The sequence below is a fragment of the Perognathus longimembris genome, chromosome 14 (genome assembly GCF_023159225.1).
Source record: "Perognathus longimembris pacificus isolate PPM17 chromosome 14, ASM2315922v1, whole genome shotgun sequence".
In the NCBI taxonomy this organism is placed as follows: Eukaryota; Metazoa; Chordata; class Mammalia; order Rodentia; family Heteromyidae; genus Perognathus; species Perognathus longimembris.
Genome location: NC_063174.1, coordinates 13,325,042 through 13,345,959, shown reverse-complemented (window position 1 = coordinate 13,345,959; position 20,918 = coordinate 13,325,042). Strand labels below are relative to the sequence as shown.

Below are 20,918 nucleotides of genomic sequence, written 5' to 3'. Positions count from 1 at the left end.
AAAGACTCAAAGTGGTAGTTTTTATAATATCCTTTATGCTTTTTTGAGCAGGGAGAATGAATGTGGTCTTGTCTGCTGGCAGCCCCAACCATTAGACAGTGATTTGGAAAGAAAAGATGTGTATTGTTTATTAGGTGAAAACATGGAAACATGCTTACACCTTCTCAAAACATGTATAGTATGTGAATTTTAGGGCTTTTGTCAGATTTTTTAAAAAATCTCTATAAAGAGTGCGTTTTTTTTGTAATAACTTAGAATCTAAAAGGAGATGTGTTGGGAGGGAGCTCAGATGCTTTTTTAGTTTTCTTTCCAGTTTTAACTTTGGAGTCTGGCCCTTTTGATATTATTATATAATAAGACTGCCTTCTTAATAAAGTTTATTAATTCTGTAAACTTTCTATTCATTTCCCAACTTAACCTTCAACTTAAACTGTACTTACTTGCATTGACAAATATATTCTTATGCAAAAGTTACTCAATTCAAGCTGAAAAGACACTTCATTTGTTCAAAAATAGGAAATACTTAAGACAAATATTATTAAGGTTATTCACATGCCAGATTACCAGTTCAAGAGTTGAACTATCTAAGAAGACATGAGAAGATATGAGGAAAAAAATGTGTTACAGTTCTTTGAGGAGTTGCCAAGTACTGTTTTGTAACAAAGCTATTTAAGAAATTCTGAGGTGGGGTATGGGGTAGGGAAACGGAATGCAGTCCTGGGCTTCAGGATGGGTAGGCAGAGGGGCCAAGCTTTGGCTGGAATGGTTCAGAGAAATCCTAGGGTTAATGTTAACCACAGGCTCCACATTGTCTTGGGTCACATAATGGCAGCTGAGGGGAAAATCAGCTGCTTCTTGCCAAGTAAGAAGGAAATATTGCCAAACAAGAACAAAAGGTACTGAGTAAGCAGTGAGGAGAAACCGAAAGACAATCTCAGGACCACCACAAGAAAGTCAGTAAGATCCCCAAGACAAAAAGAAGAAACTGAAAGAAGACAAGAGAACAAAAGGAAGACAATGAGCAAAAGAAATAAAGGGCATGGGGTTGGGAACGTGGCTCAGTGCTTGCCTAGCATGCACAAAGCTGTGGATTCAATTCCTCAGCACCAACCACATAAACAGAAAAAGCCGGAAGTGGCGCTATGGCTCAAGTGTTAAGAGTGCTAGCCTTGAGCAAAAAAGAAGCCACGGACAATGCTCAGGCCCTGAGTTCAAGCCCCAGGACTGGCAAAAAAGAAAAAAGAAAGAAATCCTTGAGGTTAGTCAGGAAGCTTGGGAATGACAGTAGTTAAGAAAGGAAGATACTTCATAACAAAACCAAAATGTCCAGATGCTCGCTGGAAGCTCACACCTCCGAGGATAGTGGTTCAAAACTAGCCTAGGTAGAAAAATCTCTGAGACTCCAGTTAACCAGCAAAAAGCTGAAAGTGGAAGTATGGTTCAAGTTTTAGCCTTGAGTGAAAAAGCCAAGTGAGAGGCAAAGTCCCTGAGGCCATGCTCCGGTACCAGCACGTGTGCACGAGACACACATGCACACAAAGAATCCTACACTAAAGTTTCTGTCACCGTTGAGAAAATAATATTGCTGGGCATGTACCCTGGCCATTAAAGAGTGCTAAGAGCCAGGCTCACACCTGTAATCCTTAGCTACTCAGGAGGCTGAGATCTGAGGATTACAGTTCAAAGCCAGCCCACGAAGGAACATCCATGCGTTTCTTATCTCCATTTAAGCATGAGAAAACTGAACTGGAGCTGTGGCTCAAAGGGACAGAGCCCAGGGCCTGAGTTCAAGCTCCACAGCCAACAGCAACAACAAAAGTGCTGCTAAAATCTTGAAGGAGTCTCTCTAGTGAGGTAATGGATTAAAGAACCGCAGCCTCTCCGAAGTCTCAAAATGAACAGGTCCTCTGTGAATCAATGTCCGAGAAAGGACCCTGGGGATCTCTAGAGAATTGTGGAGCAAAACGGGTGATTTTCAAATGTCTATTTTAAACATTTCCTGGGAATTTTCAAGGTGTAACAGTCTTTAAATACTCATGGTTAAATACAGATGTGAAGTAGATTTTGTTTCTGGTTTTAAAATAAATCTTATCAAGTAGATGTTGAATTTTGCTTTGTGGATATGTTTCTTAGTCTAAATTTTCTTTTTCTCCTTCCCTCCCCCCCCAAAAAAAAAAAAAAAAAGGAAAACTTTTCTCTCTATTTTTTTTTTTAATTTAGCTAGACACTTAAGAAACTCCAGATAACGGATAACGTGTTTTGATTTGACAGGTATGAGTTAGGTTAAATTGAACATGACATTTCTTTTTGTTTGTCTTTTCATGATCATTTTTACTATCTTTAGTTATCCAACAGCAATTTACTTTTTATAAGTACACCAAACCTTGTTTGAGATCATTTGGTCATTCACATCCCTCCTAACATCATCCCCTCCACTCAGTTTTATTAGTTTCATAGGATATGCACTGAGCATTATGACTGAATTCTTCTCTTTGTCTATCCTCCTTGGCCTTACCCACACACCTTTCCGATGCCAGTTTCCTGGCATTCATCTTGTTGGACTGTGAATTTTTCTGAGAAATCACACCATTTGAAGTCTCTCCTGCAAATAGTATACTTCAGTTAATACATTGGTGTGCACTTTTATACAACCCCATAAGTGTTTCTTATGCATTTATAAATTAGTTCTAGCTTCCATATATGCTAAAACTTGTGTCCCTTGTGTCTCTGGGCTTGACTCCACTTAACATAAATTTTCCAGATCTATCCAAATGATGTAATAATACCATTCTTTCTAATGGATAGGAAAATTCCATATTATTGATCCATTCTTCCACTGAGGGGCAGCTGGGCTGTTTCCATACCTTGTCTATGGTAAATAGTGCTTTTTATAGAAAAAACATTTTCAAAGAATTTGAAGGCTTCACAGCAAATTGGAAAATACTGGAGTCATAGACCTAAAAGAAGTTTGGTATTGTTCCCAACAAAAAAGTACTTAATTTTGGTTCTTATGTTAGTCTCTAGTAGTAATTTTTGTCATTGGCTGTGTAGTTAAGTAACATGTAGTTAAGTACGTTCTTAACTACATGTGGAGGGAGATAAATTTTAGAAGTTGGCAGCTGTGTGGATAAGGATATACAGTACTAAATGTAGTACATTTGAAATGTAGCCAGGACATATGTGTAGCTCTTTTCTTTCTTTGTATTGCTTTATTTTTTGTGGTTCTTAGGATCAGCTGCTGGGCTTCCTGCATGCTGGACAAGTGTTGTTACTGGCCACTGTGCTAAGCTTTATCCTTTTCCCATTGTTTTGTTTTATTGTTGTTGTTTTTTAATATTCCTATAGGACTGCAGGCCTATGTCAGTATTTCTGATAGTTTGTGTTTAATCTTTGAGAAGCCAGTGAAATTAGTGCTTCTTCTCCCAGAAATTACATATATAGCATTTCTAAATTAGACTCCAGATTAACAATTTATAAATCCCTGTATTTGTATTCTTTATATGTTTTATTTACATTGGTTTTAATTTTAACTATACACTAGTTTTGACTTTTGTTCTCATTTTGCCATATATATAACCTTATGTTGCATTGTGACTTTGAATAATACTGACATTGAAAAATAGTAGGTAAAGATCCACAGATGAAGCTCCGAAGTAAGCACATAACTAGTGTGCAGGTCCAGAGCTGTATCCTTACTATTGCAAAGAGAACTGGAAGTAAAGTGTATGGAGGTGTAGACATGGCTTTGTTGGTAGAGTGTTACCTAGTGAGCAAAGCATTATGTACCAAGTTGAGCCCTGGTCTCAGACCTAAAAGATAAATAAAGTACAGGTTGTAAGTATATAATCGTCATGAAACAGACATGATCAGGCTATATTTATTTACTTCATTTGGGTTAGGGTTATCACTAGTTTTCATTTATTCTCTTTCCAAATCTTGACTTTAACATCTATAATTGTATATATAACAGCTTAAATTTATATAAATGAACTAATCACCGAGGAACTTAAACTCATCATTCTAAGATCAGTTACTTTGGATAATCTTAAAGTTGAAAATGTTGTTCTCATTAATAGTATTAATACTAAAAATCTTAGAAACTCTGAGAAAACAGGATAAGCTAATAAGTAGGCATATGCTGGGCTGGGGATATGGCCTAGTGGCAAGAGCGCTTGCCTCGTATACTTAAAGCCCTGGTTTGATTCCCCAGCACCACATATACAGAAAATGGCCAGAAGTGGCGCTGTGACTCAAGTGGCAGAGTGCTAGCCTTGAGCAAAAAGAAGCCAGGGACAGTGCTCAGGCCCTGAGTCCAAGGCCTAGGACTGACAAAAAAAAAAAAAAAAAGTAGGCATATGCTACAGCTGTTAAATTTCATGACACAACCCCCCAAAATGGGTGATAATTTAAGCCAAAATAACCAAACAAGTTCTGTATTTTCTTTTGTTTTTAATTTTTGGGAGAAAATGGTCATGGCTCCCTAATGTAATCCATGGCTTTCTAAGTCACTACTTTATATGTTCTGTCTTGACTGAACACTTTTTTTCTCCTTTTTCTTTTCTTTTTAAAATTTTATTTTCAAGGTCATATACAGAGAGAGGGATTACAGTTACATACGTAAGGTAGTGAGTACATTTCTTGTGAAACTTTTGAACACTTTTTTCACTGTTTTTGTGGTGCTGGAGATTGAACCCAGGGCCTTGTACACATTAGGAAATATTTTCTATCACTGAGCTACATATCCAACCCAATTCACTCATTTTTTACTTGTTGATTTTGTTTTATAATTTTCACCACAATTGAAATAAAGAACATTTCTGTAACTCCAAAAAGTTCTCTCCAGTTGATCTAAAGTTCATATAGAGTTTTCTCATCTGCAAAACAGACCATTCTTGCTTCCTTTCCTCACTACTTTAACAAGGATTTTGAAGGTAAAAGAAAAAATAATGGTAAAGTATTCTGTGGACAAAAAGTGCCATTGTAAGGCAAAGTACTATTTGTATTTCAGCCACAATTATGATCAGGAAAAAAATGTGTGATCCAATTTACTTATGGGGAGCGCTTTAGTTCTTTAGTGAAACATGCAGATATTCCTAGTACTCTGAATCATACTATGATCTTTGGTTATACTTGAGATTGGCCCTTTTATTTTTTTTTATTTTTTATTTTTTATTATTTTTTTTCTCAAATTTTTATTATCAAACTGATGTACAGAGAGGTTACAGTATCATACGTTGGGCATTGGATACATTTCTTGTACTGTTTGTTGCCTTGTCCCTCATGCCCTCCTCCCTCCCCCCCTTTCCCTCCCCCCCCAGGTGTTCAGTTCACTTACACCAAACAGTTTTGCAAGTATTGCTTTTGTAGTTGTTTCTCTTTTTTTACCCTGTGTCTCTCAAATTTGGTATTCCCTTTGAATTTCCTACTTCCAATACCAGTAAACACGGTTTCCAATATACTCAGATAAGATTACAGAGATAGTGTAGGTACAACCATAGGAAGGTGATACAAGAACATCATCAATAATAGAAACTACACATACACATAGGACGTTGAAAGTAGTTACAACTGTGATATATCACTTGTTTCCATAACATGGAGTTCATTTCACTTAGCATCATCTTATGTGTTCCTAAGGGTATAGCTATTGGGCCTTGTGATGCTCTGCTATGGCTTGCCTAATCATGTACTAATTATTCCCAATAAGGGAGGCCATAGAGTCCATGTCTCTTTGGGTCTGGCTCACTTCACTTAGTATAACTTTTTCCAAGTCCTTCCATTTCCTTACAAATGGAACAATGTCATTCTTTCTGATAGAGGCATAAAATTCCATTGTGTATATGTACCACATTTTCCTGACCCATTCATCTACTGAGGGGCATCTGGGTTGGTTCCAGATTCTAGCTATGACAAATTGTGCTGCGATGAACATTGTTGTGCTGGTGGCATTACTGTGATTTTGTTTGTGGTCTTTTGGATAGATACCCAACAGTGGGGCTGCTGGGTCATAGGGGAGTTCTATATTTAGCCTTCTGAGGAATCTCCATACTGCTTGCCAGAGTGGCTGAACCAGTTTACATTCCCACCAACAATGAAGTAGGGTTCCCTTTTGGCCACATCCCCTCCAACAATTGTTATTATTAGTTTTCTTGATATATGACATTCTTGCTGGGGTGAGATGGAATCTCAATGTTGTTTTGATTTGCATTTCCTTTATGGCCAGTGATGTAGAGCATTTTTTCATATGTCTATTGGGAGATTGGCCCTTTTAATTACCTGATTTTGCATCAGAAGAGGAAATATTAAGGCAGGAAGTATCAAATGTTTACTGGTTCACAACTCATTACAATTTTTTCATACAAGGAAAAAAGTTCCCTCATGTCCTTCTATAGTCAGTCCTGACCTGAATCACAGATGCTAAGAAGCCACTGATGGAACACTGTCGTCAAAATTTTTCTAAAATTTTATTCTAGAAAATTCTATCACTGGAATCATGCAATAAATATTGTTAATAATGCTTTTACTATAAAGCCATATTATATGTGGTATGCATAAGTAATACTATTTTTATAGCTATGGAATTTTCTGTTGTGTGAATCTTTTATGATTAGTTTATTTTCTAGCTGAATATCTGAACTATTCCCAGTTTTTTCCTTTTATAAATGTAGTTGCCTTGAACTTTTGCATCTGCTGTTTATGTACATACATACTTTCATTTCTCTTGGGTAGATACCTGGAATTGGGATTACTGGCTCATATCATAAATGTATTTCCATAAATACTTTGGGTGGTATGCAAGTGAATACAAATGCGTTAACTGAAATATGGTAAATTCAAGGGGGATCTTAAATGGTGTAATTTCTTTGAAAGTCAGTCAAAAGTTCAGCAAAATGAAACACCATGAAACAGGTGGAATCAAAGTGAAAGTTGTAGGCCGATTAAGAAGAGAAGAGGAGGAGAATGTATTCAAGAATGTGTATCCTACAAAATCAAGAAGGAGGTGGGGAGGGGAGGGTTGGGTGAGAATGTTGAAAGGGATGAGTGACATGGATCAAGATAAATTGTACTAATAAACTTCTTTGTTAAGTGACAAGTCCTTGAAGATAATAATAAGAAAAAAGCAAATAGCATTCATTTTTATTGATCATTTGTTAGAAGAATGGTTTTATATTTTCACCACTTAGTAGAATGCTGGGTGCAGCTTTGTCATATACAACTTTTATTATATTGAGGAATGTTCTATGAATTCCTAGCTTCTCCAGAGCTTTTATTGTAAAGGGATGTTGGGTCTTATCAAATGCTTTATTTTGCATCTATGAAATGATCGTGTGGTCCTTGTCCTTGCTCCTGTTGGTGTGTTGAATTATATTAATTGACTTGTGTATATTGAAGCAGCTTTGTATCCCTGGAAAGAATCCTATTTGATCATAGTATATGATTTTTTTGATTAGTTGTTGAAGCCAGATGGCCAGAATTTTATTGAGAAGTTTTGTGTAGATGCTCATCAAAGAGATGGGTCTCTAGTTGACTTTCTTTGATGAGTTTCTGTCTGGTTTGGGGATGAGGGTTATTCTAGCTTCATAGAATGAGTTTGGTAGAGATTATTCACTTTTACTTTCACTGAAAAGTTTACAGTATTGGGGTGATTTCTCCTTTGAAGGCTTTATAGAATTCTGCTGTGAATCTATCTGGTACTGGGATTTTCTTGAATGAGAGGTCTTTTATTGCCATTTCTATTTCATTGCTTGTTATGGGTCTATTTAGTTGGTTTAGATCTTGGTTTCATTTGGTAATATCAGTATTTGCCAGAAATTCTTCCGTTTCTTCCAGATTCTCCAATTTATTAGCATAAAGGTTTGCAAAGTATTCCCTTAGAAATTTCTGAATCTTGCTTATATCTGTCCTGATGTTCCTATTTTCATCTCCCATTTTATTTGGGTGTGTTCTCTTCTTTTTTGTTCAAATTTGCTCAGGGTCTGTTTATTTTATTCTTTCTATGGTTCTTTTTTGCCTCTCTTTTATTTCAGATTTAATTATTTGTTTTCATCTCCTGGTTTGGGGCTTAGCTTGTTGCTCTTTTTCAAGGAGTTTAAGGTGCATCATTAAGTTGTTAGTTTGAGTTTTCTCCCATTTGTTGATGTAGGCACACAGAGATATAAATTTTCCTCTTGAATACTGCCTTTGCTGTGTCTCAGAGGAGCTGGTGTTTTGTGTATTTTTGTCAACTATAAATGTTTGAATTTCTGTTCTGATCTCTTCAATGACCCACTGGTAATTGAACAATGTCTCCATGAGTTAAAGAATTTTCTATGGTGGTTTTTGGTGTTGAGTTCAACTTTTATTTCATTGTGTTCTGAGAGAATGCAGGGAATCATTTCAATATTTCTGAATTTGCACAGATTTGGAGAATGTTCCATGTGCTGCTGAGAAGAATATATATTATGATGCTGCTGGGTGAAATTCTGTAGATAGTGTTGTCTAGTTTGTCTATGCAATTTAGTTCTGAGGTTTCTCTGTTAAGATGTTTTCCAGGTTTATCTATGCAGATGTGACAGTGGTGTGTTAAAGTCACCAACGATCAATGTGTTTGGATCTATATGTGTTTTCTGTGTAAGTAGTGTTTGTTTGATGAAGTTGGTCACTCCGGCATTTGGTGTATAGATATTTAGGATCCTGTAGATCCTGTAGGATCCTGTGTAGCTATTTAGGATCCTGTAGGAGGATATAACCATCTCCTATAGGAGAGATCCCTTTATTAGTATTTGAACCCTATTTTACCTAATTCTAGGATTGCAACTCCAGCCTATTTATGGGGGCCGTTTAGCTTGATAGATTTTATTCCAGCCTTTCACTTTCAGAATATGTTTGCTTTTGTGGGCAAGATGTGTCTCTTGAAGACAGAAAGATGGATCTTGCTTTTTGATCCAGCTTGTCAGTCTATGTCATTTAATTGGAGAGTTAAGTCCATTAGTATGGAGAGCTAGGACTGAGAGCTGTTTAGTGGTTCTTGCCTTCGTAGGGACTGTGCCTCGTCAATTTTTACTATATTTGTTTGGTTCTCTGGTTGGGGCCATTTCTCTGCCAGTATGGATGGCTTTCTTGTTGGGTTTCTATGTGTACTACACCCTTGAGTATCTTCTATGTTGTTTGGTGGAGATATATTGTTTCAATTTCTCCTTGCTGTGGAAGGTTTTTATTTGTCCCTCAGTTATGAAGGAGAGCTCAGCTGGGTACACTATTCTTGGTTGATAGTTGTTTGCCTTTAAGGTGTGGCATACCTCACTCCAGACTCTCCTTGCTTTCATACTCTCTTCTGAGAAATCTGTAGTTATTCTGATTGGTTTTCCTTTATAAGTAATTGGGTTTCTTTTTTCCTCCCTGGCAGCTTTAAGGATCCTTTCCTTGATCTCTCTTGACCCTATGAGGATTACAGTGTGCCTGGGATGTCCTGTTCTGTCATTACTGCTATTTCTGTTGCTTAGAATCTCTGCAAGCAAGCTTGAGTGTGGTCTGTACTGTGGTGTGTCTGGAATCAGTGGCTTTTCCTAGAGGAGCCAGCTCCTGAGACCCTCCTTTAAAGCCCAGCTTGTTGTTGTTGTTGTTTTTGCCAGTCCTGGGGCTTGGACTCAGGGCCTGAGCACTGTCCCTGGCTTCTTTTTGCTCAAGGCTAGCACTCTGCCACTTGAGCCACAGCGCCACTTCTGGCCGTTTTCTATATATGTGGTGCTGGGGAATCGAACCCAGGGCTTCATGCATATGAGGCAAGCACTCTTGCCACTAGGCTATATTCCCAGCCACTTAAAGTCCAGCTTGAAACTGCACTCAGCTTTAACAGTCTGTCCAGTTTTTTTCCTCCCAGTGAGATTTTACCGACTTTGGGTTTTGTGATTCCAGGGTGCCCAGCTAGCTGCAAGTTGAGCTCCAGTAGTATATCTGGAGTGCTTAGTTAGTAAGAGTGGAGGCCACCTCCCTTGAGCCTCCCTCCCCCTGGGCAGAGCTGCCTCTCCCTGGGCTGGATTTTTTTCACCAGAGAGGGAGGTGCAAAGATATCATATTGATTTGCCTTCTTGTCACCACTTCTCCGCCCATCCATGTCCCTGGCCAGCTGCTCTGGCAGGCTCTCTGCCAGTATCAAAGAGGATGTTCTTCCGGGGTAGGGGAAGGTTTTCTTCCAGATTCTGTTTTCAGGAAGGAAGGAAGGAAGAAGGAGGGAGGGAGGGAGGGAGGGAGGGAGGGAGGGAGGGAGGGAGGGAGGGAGGGAGGGAGGGAGGGAGGGAGGGAGGGAGGGAGGGAGGTCTTTTGTGGGGTACTCACTTTCCCTTGGTGTTTTAGCCCATCCCCCATGTGACGAGTTGTCTCTGCATCCAGCTCTGGCTGGCTGGGGGCTAAATTTCTTAACTTTTGCAGATTATACATTTATTTATGTTATCCATAATTTTGTATTACAAATGGACTCTATTTCTATCCAGTTGTTACTATTTTTACTCATTTGTTCTACTTTACTTAATATTTTGCTATTAGTAAAACATGTTTTATACCTAAAATGATATAAATTGATTTTTACATAAATTTTCCTCTTCATTGACTATTAGTTTACATTTGATCATAAAATTGGAGATGGTTCTCTTTAGATTTTAGTCAGTATTTGTTGCTTAAAAGATAACTTCAGGCTTGTGCCTCACTTTTGAGTATTTGTTAAGTAGTTTGAGAACCTTGTATATCATAATATCTCTATAGAACTTAGAGCTGATATAGTTCCTCATGTATCATTTTCTTACTAATCCCTAAGCTGTAGCAGATAGCTATAGTGATTACTAATGAAAAGTTGCATGTCAACATTGAGGGTTTTTTTAATTGCCATAGAAGCAGTTCATTTCTGAACCAATCTTTACACCCAAGTCATCTCCTCTAATGCACCTCTTATACTCATGTGACTTTGCAGTGCTCTGGACATTCTTACTTAGATTCTAAATGAGTTTTAATGGGGAAGCTTTTCTAGAATATCCCTTTTGCATATTTTTACTGTGTCAATATTTATGTTTTATGTATTAATCATGCAAAAAGCCATTTTAAATGTCTTTTTCTTATAGAAACCTCCAGAAGTTTAGTCTTTTTGGAGACATAAGTGTACTACAACAGCAAGGAAGTTTGTCAAATACATACCTCAACAAGGTGGACCCTGATGGCAAGAAAATTAAACAGTAAGTTACATAGTAAAAAGTGGATTATATTAATAATCCTTCTTATTTTTTTCTGAAAAATTACACAATCGAGTGGTAGGGTAGTCTTTGTTTTCTTTTTTTTAATTTTCCTCCCCCATTTCTGAATTTGAACTCAGAGCATCACACTTTTGCTTCCTTCCCAGCAGTGATGCTCTTCCATTTGAGCCATACTTTCAACTGGGCTTTTTTGCTGGCTAACTGAAAATGGAGTCTGTCCAACTTTTCTGGTTAGACTGGCTTCAAACTTCATCCCTCTAAGCCTCAGCTAAGATCATAAGCATAAGCCACCGGCGCCTGGCTATGTCCTGGAAATGTCTTAATAAGGCAGCTCTGGGGTCAGCCAGTAAATGACTGGCATAAGGTTCCCAGGAGACTATCTCTGAGGAAAATCATAAATGCTCAGGATATGTAGAAATCAGTGTTGTACTGAGGATGCTTGATCCATTTGACCTGTGCCACCCAGCTTGATCTAAAGACATGGCCTTTTAAAAATCTTAATTTTTTTTTTTGATTTTGGTTGTTTTTTGCAAGTCCTGGGACTTGAACTCAGGGCCTGAGCCCTGTCCCTGGCTTCTTTTTGCTCAAGGCTAGGACTCTGCCACTTGATCCATACCACCACTTCCGACTTTTTCTATATATGTGGTGCTGAGGAATCAAACCCAGGGCTTCATGTACAGGAGACAAGCACTTTACCACTAGGCCATATTCCCAGCCCAAATTTTTATTACTGAAGCATATTATGTTTCCTTTTGGGGCTTGGGATTATTACTACTTATACTCCTTGGGGTACCCTTTGTGTTTTGAGAATCATATTTTCATAAAATTAAGGAGAGGGAAATTCTCAGCAGATGTGTACACAAGAACATAATTTTTTTGTTTTTGAAATCTGATTTTTTTTTTAGTATTTTTTACCACATGGTCAAAACCACATGTAATAATTATAAAGTAGCCTTACTAATACATGCCAATTCACATTATAAATCTTTAAGACAAATCAAGTGAATTGCTAGATTGTTGCTATTTAGAACTATTATTTATTTAATTTAACCAGTCCTGGGGTTTGAACTCAGGGTCTGAGCACTGTCCCTGGCTTCTTCTTGCTCAAGGCTAGCACTCTACCACTTGAGCCATAACACCACTTCCAGCTTTTTTTGTTTATTTCGTACTGAAGAATTGAACCCAGGGCTTCATGCATGCTAGGCAAGCACTCTAAGCCACATTCCCAGCCCCAAAACTATTATTTTTTTGTACCTAAGTTGTATATCAGTTTTCTCTACTGTACTTGCCCTTTATCTTTTTTTTGTTTGGGGTTTTTTTAAACTGTATTTTTTTGTCCTTTCTTTTTGGTACTGGGGATCGAACCCAGGGTGTTGGACTTGATAGACAAGCACTTTGCCACTGAACTACGTCCCAGCATTTTTGTCTGCTGTAATAGTGTAAAATGCTCTTTCTTTGGCTAAGAAACATATTTCTATATATTTAATATGTGTGTACACCTAAATTCTTCATGTGAAATTAAGAATGGTCTTAATAGAAATAATGAGAATTAGTTGAACACTGTCTTATCTATTTTTAAGTCAGTGTTCAAAAATTTGAGCTAAGTTTTGGTGCAACCCTTACAGCATGTTTTCCTTGTAGAATTCAGCAACTGTTTGAAGAAATACTGAGCAATAGTAGGCAACTGAAATGGCTGTCCTGTGGGTTTATGCTGGAAATAGTAACATCAACGTCCCTGTCATCTCTCTCTAACTCTATCGCCCACACCATGGAGCACCTGAGTCTCCTGGACAACAACATTCCCGGTAGCAGCACTCTGATCACTGCAGTGGAACTCGAGCGATTTGGGAGTCTGCGCTCCCTCGCCCTGGATTTCTGTGACTTTACAGCTGAGATGGCAAGAGTCTTATCCGATAGCAACCACGTGCCTTTGCAGCGACTGTCTCTCCTGGTCCACAATGTTTCTGTGATGCACAAGTCTCTGGACAACATGCCAAACGATGAGCATTGGAAAGCCCTGTCACGGAAGAGCCCCAGCCTTCGGGTCTACATGATGGCATTTGATATCAAGAGTGAAGATATGTTAAAGATTCTGAAACCCAGTATACCACTAGAGAGGATTCATTTTGACAGCTACATCACCTGTGTGTCAGGGGCCATTGTTGATCTTATATCCAGGCAATATGATAAATTCCTTACTCATTTTATATTAATGAATGATGTGATTGACACATCTGGCTTTCCAGATCTTAGTGACAACCGAAATGAAGATCCTTTGGTTTTATTAGCATGGAAATGCACAAAGCTCTCTCTTTTGGCAATTCATGGTATGTGATTTTGTTTACTATAACTTGGTATTGTTACACCTAAAATATTTTATGCTAGTAAAAGGCAAAGGCAAAGTCATACCTCAACCCTGAGTGTCCTATTCCAGCTTCTGTACTGATTTTTTTCTCCTCTCTACATGTGGTATTTCACAAAGATGGCATTTGAAATTAAGAAAACATAGGTGTCTACCTGTAGTGAATTTATTTCCTATAAAGCACAACTCTTAAAAGCTTAACACAGAAGGGAAATGCAATTTCTTTTATGTTCACAGCCTAATCATTTACATTCTAACTTTTGATGTGTTCGTTTGCCTGATGTTTTTTAAATGAACCACTGATTGGATATATGTTTCTCTCTCTTTTTCTTTTGCACTGGCTCTGGGGCTTGAATTCTGGGCTTCACCCTCTTGTTTGACTTTTTTGCTGCCATTCTACCACTTGAGCCATGCCTCCACTTCCAACTTTTTGCTGGATATTTGAAGAGAAGGGGGGGGGTATCTTTAATTTGTTTGCCCAGCTGGTTCTAAACTGCAATTCTTACTTTAGTTTTGACATTTTTTAGCCTGTGCTTGTAGGGTGTGGGAATGGGAGTATTTTTTCAGGTATTGTCTTATCCTTTGGCCAAGTATCAGCAAGAATAGGTCAGTATTGAAAGTGGTAAGTAAAGGGGGATGAAATGTCAGACTCTTTAAGTTAATGTAAGACAGCCTTTCTCTTTTTTGATGTGAGGTACACATAAAGTTCCCCATCTATTCCCTTTTATTCCCTTCCAGAATAACTTCATTACTAGGTAGTTGGTGCTGAGTATTCCCCTGACTATTTACTATGGACAGTTTGCTATTATCTTCAAAGTTTAGGCTGTCACCTCATAACTTTAGGGTGTGAAACACCATAGTTTTTTTTTCACAAGTGAAAAAATGTCAGCATGCTATTGTTGACAAATGCATGTGTATGAAGTAAAAATCTGTTCCTAGTGACACATCAGTATCCAAAGCTATCAAATTTATTTATAGATACATGCTTTAAATTTTAAATGAATGGCCTAGCAGAATAAGATTACAGTTCGCCACCTACAGTGGTGGTCTTGCAGACAGGATGAAACTTGTAGCCTTCGCAGCCCCAGGCTGCACAGCCATGCCTGCCTTTCCAGCGTCGGCACCTTTAAAGGGAAGAGGACCAAAGAGTGAGGTAGAAATGTACAGTTTGTTGAGAAGTTTGGAGTGAGGAGACTAACTCACCCAAGAGACCAACTAGAACTCCATTGCAAGGAAAGGCTAATCTTGTCTTCTGCTTATTTTGCAGGTTACACAGTCTGGGCGCACAACCTCATTGCCATTGCTCGTCTTCGTGGCTCTGACCTAAGAGTGCTTGAAGTCACCGAGGAAAGTATTGATTTTGACCAAGGTGAACTGGCTGACCAGGATGTAGACCCAGTGCATAACCTCATTGAGCAGGTGTCCCTGGGCCTCAGTCAGCCGTGGCATGCAGTCATGGACATCGAATCACTCAGTGTCTTCACTGAACCAAACCGCCATTTTTACAGAGAGATGCAAAGCTTCAGCGAAGACATTTAACTTTTTTTTAGTGTACAATTCCTGTGGTTACATATGCAAGTAGGGTCCTATTATGTTTTTTTTTTTCAGTAGTGTGACTTACTCCCTTGTGCTGTGTTTAATCAGTATTAGCTTTATAGAATTATATATATTCTATTTCTTGATCAAAGAACATAGTCGGGTATTGGTTAAGAAGTTCAAAGTGACACTGTATAGGGCTTTCACGGTTAATGGAATTGTTACCACCCCTTAATGATACAACCGAAGATTGTCTGAGGTTGCTGGCTAACTTTGTTTTTCACTGAGTTACTCTGCCTTTTGAACGTTTTTATTCTTTATGTGTCAGAATTCAGAGCTCAGGAGCCAAAATATTTTTATACGTATATATATATATATATCCATAGCCTGGTGGATTTGTATGCAATGCACTGTATCTATGTGTTCCAATACCATTTCATTAATTTTTATTTGGAATAGACAGGGAGATGTGATCTCAAATAAGTTATTTTGACAGAAAGCCAAGATTCTAACTTCATTGCCTATACAATAACTGATATCACCAATTACCATTCTGAATTTCATATAGTACTAGGTTAGAATATTGCTTAATCTTTTTTAAAAAATGCATTTACATAAACATGAATATTCAGATTGTTAGATTTTTTTAAACTATCTGACATAATTTTATTTATCAATTACATTATACATTCAAGTTAGCTTCTTAGCCCAGATTTCACATAGTAGAGGAAAAAGGAACTATATTCCAGGATCAAACCTCATAAACAAAATCACAGTACAGAGTTGTAAACATACATGCTTGCAAGCAAACCTTAGTCGTGAAATCCCTAGCAACGAGTCACTGGATTTTTCTCTGTCAGCACGCATGTCAGCTGCCAAAGAATAGACTTTAAATGAAGAAGTGCCCACATGCTGGCAGGGGCCGGCCCAGTCTGGCCAGCCAGATACTGCTAGATTGTAATATTAAGGTCGAAGTTCGACCTGTGGTACACAGCTGTGCTGTGGCTCAGTCAGCAACCTCAGAACTCTGAAAAAAAATTTAAAAACAAGAAAAAAGAAAAAAAAACATGCACCTGTTTCACTGTGAATAGTGAATGTAAAGGAAAGGAAGGAAAAACCGAAAGCTTGTTCTATCACAGGTATGAGCTGCTATGATACATGAAGAACATTCCATGAAGTATGTTTTAAAACCTTGTTATATCTGAGAGGCTTTAAAAGCCAATTTAACTGTTCAGGGCAACCGCGGTACAGACGTGGTCTCTGTGAGACTTCCACCTGACCCCCGTTTTAAGTGGTACGAATGTTGTGCATTTAATGTTAAAGGACAGTCTGCAATAATAAAGTCAGTAGCCAACACGGGTGCCCAGCAGTGCTGAGACCTGGCTGCTCTATTGTAAGCTTTGGAAACACAATTTATGCAACAGATGTCCAGATATGATTCTATTTATGGAAAAAGTTTCTATGTTTTACAAATGGTTTTACCATCTTCTATTAAAGGACCTTTTGACAGGTGTGCACCGTTTTGTCTCCAGGGAGCGCACACCACGCGGGTTTTATATGTACATCAGTAGTGTGGACCCCCTGGCGCAGTGTGTGCGGATGCCAGCTGTGGGGAGATTTTATCTTGTACATGTGGTCAGATAAAATAACTCCTGACAGAAACTGTAAGGAAACCAGCTGAATGTTTGACCTGATGACTGATGTTGTGTGGTTTATGTTAAATGTATATTCTTTTAATCAATGAATAAAGCATTAAAAAGTGACCCTTGAAATCTGGTTTATTGTATAGGAAGCATGAAAGTCTTGAGTATTAAATAAACTGTGATCATCTTTTTATTGTATATCATCATGTCAGCTGATATTGCAGTCTGGTGCAGCCAGAGCTGAAATCGTTTATAGATATTTTTAGTTTTTCAAAAGTGTAGTGCACACTTAGAACACATCATTGATGGATTTTTAAAATTTTCTACCATATGTTCAAATATACTTCAATATGCCAGTAAATAACTTCACAAAGCCCGTAATTGCTCTAGTTGGATGGATGTGATCACCATTCTTGGTTCTTGAGACAAACCACTCTCATTGATAGCAAAGAAAACAGCTTCTTTGTTATTCTTTCCTTAATTCACACCTTGATTGACTCTAGCATTGCTTCCTTGTGGAATAATCGATGATCAGAAATAATAGTCCATATACTGATTCCTTCCTTCTTGGACACAGTCCTTTGAATGACTATGTATTAAAATCTCCCTAGAATATGCAAGGGGGCTGGGAATATGGCCTAGTGGCAGGAGTGCTTGCCTCATATACATGAAGCCCTGGGTTCCATTTCTCAGCATCACATACATAGAAAAGGCCAGAAGAGGCACTGTGGCTCAAGTTGGCAGAGCACTAGCCTTGAGCAAAAACAAAGACAGGGACAGTGCTCAGGCCCTGAGTTCAAGCCTCAGGACTGGCAAAAAAAAATAAAATAAAAATATATAGTGTGTATGTGTATATATGTGTGTATATATATATATATATATATATATATGCAAGGAAAGACAGCTAGATGAAGGTCATGCACATGAAGGTGGGGTGTAGCACTAAAGCTCAACATCTAAACTCTGTTTCACTTCAGCTTCCTAATCTTTGATGTGAGAATAAGATTTCGGTTATCGGTACTGAAATTCTCAGCTTCTGTTAGCCTCATAGCTATACAAGATATACAAGATCGCCTTTGACTGGGTTTACTAAATGGCATGAAATTTAGAATCTGAGTTTATTTTTCAAGCTAGAAATTGAAGTGCTTGCCTGGCATGCACACAAGGTCCATCTCTAGTACAGCCAAAAGAGAAAAAAAGAAAGTTAAGAAAGGGGGCTGGGAATGTGGCTTAGTGGTAGAGTGCTTGCCTAGCATGCACAAAGCCCTGGGTTCCATTCCTGAGCACCACATAAACAGAAAAAGGCCGGAAGTGGGTGCTGTGGCTCAAGTGGTAGAGTGCTAGGCTTGAGCAGAAAGAAGCAGGGACAGTGCTCAGGCCCTGAGTCCAAGCCCCAGGACTGGCAAAAAAAAAAAAAAAAAAAAAAAAAAAAGATAGATAACTTTCTCCCACCACTCCAGGAAAAAAGCTGGGGAGGCAGTAGGGTGGTTTTTGAGGGACAAAATGATTACAGTTGAACACAAAGATACAGAAACTAACTTCTGAGGATCCAGAGTGGATGAGGAAGGCAATAGCGTGAGTTCTAGTGCAGTTCCACACTGTGAGCAGCACACAGGGACCAGCCCTTCCCATCCAGCCTCTGGATACTGCACAGCCTATGGGCAGAAAATATAAGGAGTTGGGACCAATAAAGTCTTTTTGTATAGTTGATGAAAAAATTCAAAGGACTTGAAGAGAAAACTGTGTAGAACTTTCAAATCTTGTCTAGTGTTTTAACCTCTTCAAATTTTTAAACTACCAATAAGAAACAGCAACAAATCCGTTACTGGTTAAACCTTTTATGTTTTCACAACTGATTGAGAATCATCCCTGTAATCTGCACTATTCATGAAGTTGAGATACAAGGATCCCAGCTCAAAGCCAGCCTGGACAGGAAAGCTTCTGAAACTACTATCCCCAATGAACAACAACAACAACAAAAAAAGTGGGGCCATGGCTCAAATGGTAAAAGGTAAGGAGAAATATGAGGGCCTTAGTTCCAACCCCAGTACACACATACATACACACACACACACTATATACACATGTGTATATGTGCATATATATATTACAGGTGAAATTTAACAGCTTTAGTAAATGAGATTTCTTGTGAATTCAAATGGACTTTCCACAAACAGTTCAGAATAACGATGAACCTCCTCATCACCTTCCACACCTATTATGTTGCTAGTGAAGCTATTCCCACGAGTACACATTGGCCCCAACAGCCTCGAGTGAAGGCGGCACGTGGAGCCGGTGTCTGAGGTTCCGCCTTGCAGTGGTGCTCCTGGCAGCATCCAACTTGGGCAGAGACACTCAGAACGCCGATTCCTTCAGTGCATTTCCCAACCGAACCGAGCTGAATTTCCGTCTCACAGGCAGGAAGCCTATACCATGTATAGCAAGCTAACTGCATTCCCTAGTAAGTTGCTAGAGCTCTCCTATTCCACCTGAGACCTATTTTAGTAGTATTTTAGTCCTGTCAAATTTTGTAAAAAAAAAAAAAAATAACTGCAAGTGTGGAAAAACAGGTTAGTTTACAAAGATTATAGGGCTTCATACTTTCCTAACGACTTAAAAGTGAAGTTTGAACCACCTACAGATACACATGAAAGTTACCAGTAATTTTCACAATGCAGTTTCATAGCCTCTAACACTAAAATCCAACTCTTAAAAGGCATGTCTTTATGCACACGTGTGTGCTTGCACGCGCACACCAATCCTAGGGCTTGAACTCAGAGCCTGGGCTCTGGCCCTGAGCTTTTGTGCCCACAGCTAGCCTTCTACCACTTGAGTCACAGCTCCACTTCTTTTCGGTGGAGATAAAGTCTGAAGGGCTTTACTGCCCAGGCTAGCTTTGAACTGGGATCCTTAGAGTTTAGCCTCATGAGTAGTTCGCACTGCCTTTGAAACCCAATCCTCAGATCTCAGCCTCCCGGGTAGCTAGATTACAGGCGTGAGCCACCAGTGCCCAGGTAAAAGTCTATTTAAGATGAACCTAATTCCAAAGAACATTTTCTTCTGACACAAATTCTAGTAATACAGTCTACAAAACTTAAGTCCAGAAAAAGTGGACAAAGATATTATACTATCTTTAAATGTTAAGTGTTCACCAAGAAGAGATTAGTCAACTAATTTACAAACTGGAAAGTCATACAACCGTTAAATGAAACTTACAAAAGCTGGTGAGTGAGGTTGAGATTGGCAACGGGGCAGGGGTAGAGAAGTCAGGGCGGAATGCACGGACACATAAATGTACATGTCGAATTGCAACCACTTTGGACAACTATTTAAATGTTTCTTTTCAATTGTAACATTTGTTAGGTTTTTGTTTTTTTGGCCAGTCCTGGGGCTTGGACTCAGGGCCTGAGCACTGTCCCTGGCTTCTTCTTGCTCAAGGCTAGCACTCTGCCACTTGAGCCACAGCGCCACTTCTGGCCATTTTCTGTATATGTGGTGCTCGGGAATTGAACCCAGGACCTCATGTATACAAGGCAAGCACTCTTGCCACCAGGCCATATCCCCAGCCCTCAATTGTAACATTTGTTAGAAAACTTGTTCTCAATCTAAATCTGACTGGTGCCTCACGCCTGAAGTCCAGCTACTCAGGAAGCAGAGGGAGGACTGCGGTTCCGAAAGTTAGTGAGACCGCCATCTCAATCCACAAGCTGAACGCGGTGCTACAGCCCGAAACCTGAGCTCATTTGGAGGCATAGACAGGAGAACTGAAGACTGAGGCTGGCCCTAGGCAAGAAGGTGAGACCGAACTGAAGAATTAAAGCGCAAAAGGGCCGGGGCATGGTACAAGTGGTAGAGTACCTGCCCAACAAAATAAGGCTCTAAGTTCAAATTGTAGTAGGGAACAAAATGTGAATAATGGACATGCAACACAAAAAGGATACTTGGAGGATCCAGGCTTAAAGGAAACACACATGGCAAAAGATGGCTGTATTGGTGATGAAACTGGGTGCTTTCTTCTAGTTTTCACTGCTTTCTCACTGTCTCCTGAAAGACCGCGTGGTACTTTCTGATTGAAAATACTGCTTAGGGAGGCTGAAGCACGTCTGGGGGAGATGAGGAGCACAGGAATGGAGGGAGGGAGTGGGGGCAAATGCAGCT

General features: G+C 39.0%; 1 protein-coding gene across 1 annotated transcript in view; it reads left to right on the top strand.

Annotated features, from left to right (window-relative positions):
- The window catches only part of Fbxo33 (F-box protein 33), a 35,604-nt gene extending 18,724 nt beyond the window's left edge, over window positions 1–16,880 (top strand). The window contains exons 2-4 of the mRNA XM_048362159.1: window positions 11,091–11,201; window positions 12,861–13,546; window positions 14,849–16,880. Of these exons, the coding sequence (XP_048218116.1) occupies window positions 11,091–11,201; window positions 12,861–13,546; window positions 14,849–15,120 (1,069 nt within the window). The 3' untranslated portion in view covers window positions 15,121–16,880. The remainder of the gene's footprint in view (window positions 1–11,090; window positions 11,202–12,860; window positions 13,547–14,848) is intronic.
- The last annotated feature ends 4,038 nt before the right edge of the window (window positions 16,881–20,918 follow it).